This window comes from Bactrocera latifrons, unplaced genomic scaffold (genome assembly GCF_001853355.1).
Source record: "Bactrocera latifrons isolate USDA-ARS-PBARC rearing strain unplaced genomic scaffold, ASM185335v1 scaffold_37, whole genome shotgun sequence".
NCBI classification, from domain to species: domain Eukaryota; kingdom Metazoa; phylum Arthropoda; class Insecta; order Diptera; family Tephritidae; genus Bactrocera; species Bactrocera latifrons.
Window position 1 is genome coordinate 58001 of NW_017537012.1, and position 3429 is coordinate 61429.

The window sequence follows — 3429 nt, forward strand, 5'->3', positions numbered from 1 at the left end:
TTATTTTTTATATTTAAATACATTTCGCTCTATATTTTAGTACGACATAACCTTATATTCAATTTTTTTTTTGTTTTGAAAAAATTAAAAGTCGCAAGCGCCCGTTTATAGCGTACCACGTTGTATGTTGTCATTCATATCATTCGAACAGCAAAAAAACAACAAAAAAATTAAGTATTTTCCCACTTGTGTACATATGGTCACACTTATAAGTCTTGCGCGCCTGCACCATTTTTTATTGTTGTCATTATTATCTACATTTATATGAGTGCTCTTGATAAGAAAAATGTAGCGGTTGTTTTTGTTGTTGCCTCCGCTTATTTTCTAGTTATTTATAGAGCGACCAGCTAGYGTCTAACCTACGCAGCTGTTGATGCTAGATTGTGGTCAGCTTTGTTGTTGTTGTTTGTGAATTATAGATTGTGGGTAGTATTTGTTGTTGCTGTTTGTTTGCGTATTAAGGTTATAATTGCGCTCAGATCATATCATTAATACAATTTGCATAATTAAAATTAATAATTAATTAAACTATGCAACAAAAACGTTTGCTATTCAATACATAAACATAAGCAATTTTATAAAAATTTCAATAGTTGATAAAAATTATTTAAATTTTAAAATTACAAATTTTTTCTTCGGAATCTATACTAAATTATTCATTGTTACTTTTGAGGTTAAATTATAAGGTTTCAATAAAAACTAAAATTTATTGAATATTATTTTCTAATGTAGTTATATAATTAAAAAAAAATAAATAAATTAGAAAAAACATTTTTTATTTAAATATATGCTTTTATGCTGATATATAAATTGTTTTTGGAAGAAATAAATACTTCAAGGATTAAACCTTTAATTATTATGAAAAAAAAAAGTTGCGAAAGGCTTTTTGATTAATTCGAAAGGCATAAATCTTTAAAAGAATATTTTTCAAAATGCATGCATTTTTATATAATTATTAAAATKTTAACACATTTATATTTTTATTGCCGCCCTAAAGTTATTTTTAATTTTTTTTATTTTTTTCCCATATGTTTGTCAAAAATAATTACTCCGGTATTCTTGGGTTTTTGATCTAGGGAATTTTTTTTATATTTTTTTGCGGCTCAAAATAGTCTCCAAAATACCACACTTTTTAAATATTTAGAAATTTCCACTCACCAAATGCGTTTTTCGACAACATTTTGCTTCACTATTGCGCTTTATACCCGACTCGGTATGAAAATCCTTTTGAAATTCACTTTTGTAGAAACGCACTTAATTTCGGAGCGTTGTCTTTTGCGCGCCTCAATTAATGCCAATTTATGCTGATTTTTTAAATGTCAATGTAGTCGCGGGTCCACTTTTAATTCAACTTATCTATTTGAATTAATATTTTTTTGAATSCACACATTTACATATGAACTTTCAAGTTACGACAAACAGTTCAATGGCACTGCAGCAAGAGTAGGAAACAAGCAACGCTAAGCAGCCGCTGCAATGGACAACTATTCGAGTGAATCGCTAGTGAACTGCTACGAGCCGTGACAACAACGCAACTAAAAGTTTCAATTTATTGAAAACAACTTGGAAGCCAAGCGCGCACACACACGCGCACACGTGAGCGGCTAGCGGCGTACGTCGCAACAAATGTCCAAACAGCCAGCCAATGTCTTTGGTGGCAGCGCCGCTGACTCGTGTGTTTTGATGCCAGGCGCTCCTGGAACKTGTGAAATCTAAGCGCTGCAATCAGAATCAACAATTGATAAAATATGTGTTTGCATGCCAACACACATACAAACTTACACGCATAGCAATACAGCTACATTTGCGCTAGAACTAGTGTGGCTGTGTGCGCGCTTTCAGGCGCATTTGCGTTTGGTACACGCTGCCAGCGCGTATTGCTCATATAGAAGCGCGTATGTATATCTGCRGCTATGTATGTATGTATATGTGCRCTTATATATGTATGTATATGTGTKTTWCTATGTGTAATCTATGCTTTAGCGCCTTCTTTGACGCCGCACCGCTTGCGGAAAACATTTCGAGCGGCGCCCCGTTCACTCCGGTTTTGGTATAGAATTGTGTTGTGGTCGCGTGTACACGCACTCGTGCCGCGAACAGGGTCTCAGTTTAAATTAGCGTAAATGTTTACTGGTAGAGCGGCTGGTGGGTGGTTCTCGCTATCATGATGCCTCAGCTTCAGTATTTTTTTGGACAATGGCGKAGAAAGTGCCTGGATATTTCCACTTCATTATTTCAGTTTCGGCTATGTCCTGTGGTTCAACATAGTTAAGACTACCCAGATGTTTCGATCTCGGTCTARCAAGTGCTGGACAATGCAGAATAAAGTACCTGGATGTCTCCATCTCAACCTCCTTCATACAACTTTCGTCCTTCAAGTTGRTTGCCTTGTACATATACTGATGCCTTCTGGACAATGCCCGGAAAGAACCGTTACAATTGCGACAAGATGAACTCTAAAGTGGTCCGAAAGTCTAAAGCTAGGAGTTTTGGAGAACTCTTGACAAAAAAACTTCTCCTCCAACCYTATCTCCTATCGCCAAACCATCCGTCAGAAATTCATTTCCAGCGACTCCTCCCCATTCACATATGCCTCTTCCGTGCGTGAGCATAGAAAAAGCTGTCATGAATAGCCTCTGTGACGCAGTGATCCAAATTTTCAGAAATACAGTTGAGGAAAGAGAGTATTTCGAAATGTCTTTTTCCGAACCCCTTCATATGCCCAGCTTCCCTGAGCCTCAGTGCGCACTTCGCAGCAATCAATCGATGCGATCTTATTCATAAACCATCTATAGTGAAATTATTTACCACACACCCTATATGCAAGCACGCATAGGTGTACACATCTATACAGTTGCTATTTGTGTCTTCAGATCAACTTTCAAGCGATCTATGTTTAGCTCATAACTACAATAATAACAATAAACAAACTTAATCCGCGCACAGAAATTCGTCGTAGTCACAATTGCGTTTGTTATTGCAGCTGCATCGGTGCCGGCTCCTTAGCGCACGCCTTCACACCTTAGCAACGCGCACACACACACACACACACAAACCTGTAAAGCTCATACAGAGGCGAATGCAAATGCGAAACCAGTTATTATAGTGCGTTAAGTGGAAAATCCAATTTTAGACACATTTTCTTCGTTCATTGTACGCATTTCGTAGACCTATGATTATATGCTTTGTATACTTGCGCTTGTGGGTACATATGTATACAAATATACATATATGTATGTAAGTAAGTAAGTTTATACAATATAATAGCATCTTGAAGAGCTTGTGCCAAAAAAAATTAATAAAATACTTAATTTGCAAGTTTCGAACTTTAATTTTTTTATATATAATATATTTCTTCATCTCTTTACTTTATTGTTTGTAAAGCCAGAAAATGAATAAGAAATTTTCTTAGAGTATAAAATAATAATT

The 3429-nt window shown here is 35.6% G+C and overlaps 1 protein-coding gene across 2 annotated transcripts in view; it reads right to left on the bottom strand.

Moving 5' to 3' along the window:
• Window positions 1-1540, bottom strand: part of LOC108972012 (alanine--glyoxylate aminotransferase 2, mitochondrial) — a 9539-nt gene extending 7999 nt beyond the window's left edge. For both annotated transcript variants that reach the window (XM_018938436.1, XM_018938437.1), the window contains exon 1: window positions 1159-1540. In XM_018938436.1, the coding sequence (XP_018793981.1) occupies window positions 1159-1180 (22 nt within the window). In that variant the 5' untranslated portion in view covers window positions 1181-1540. The remainder of the gene's footprint in view (window positions 1-1158) is intronic.
• Window positions 1541-3429: the final 1889 nt, after the last annotated feature.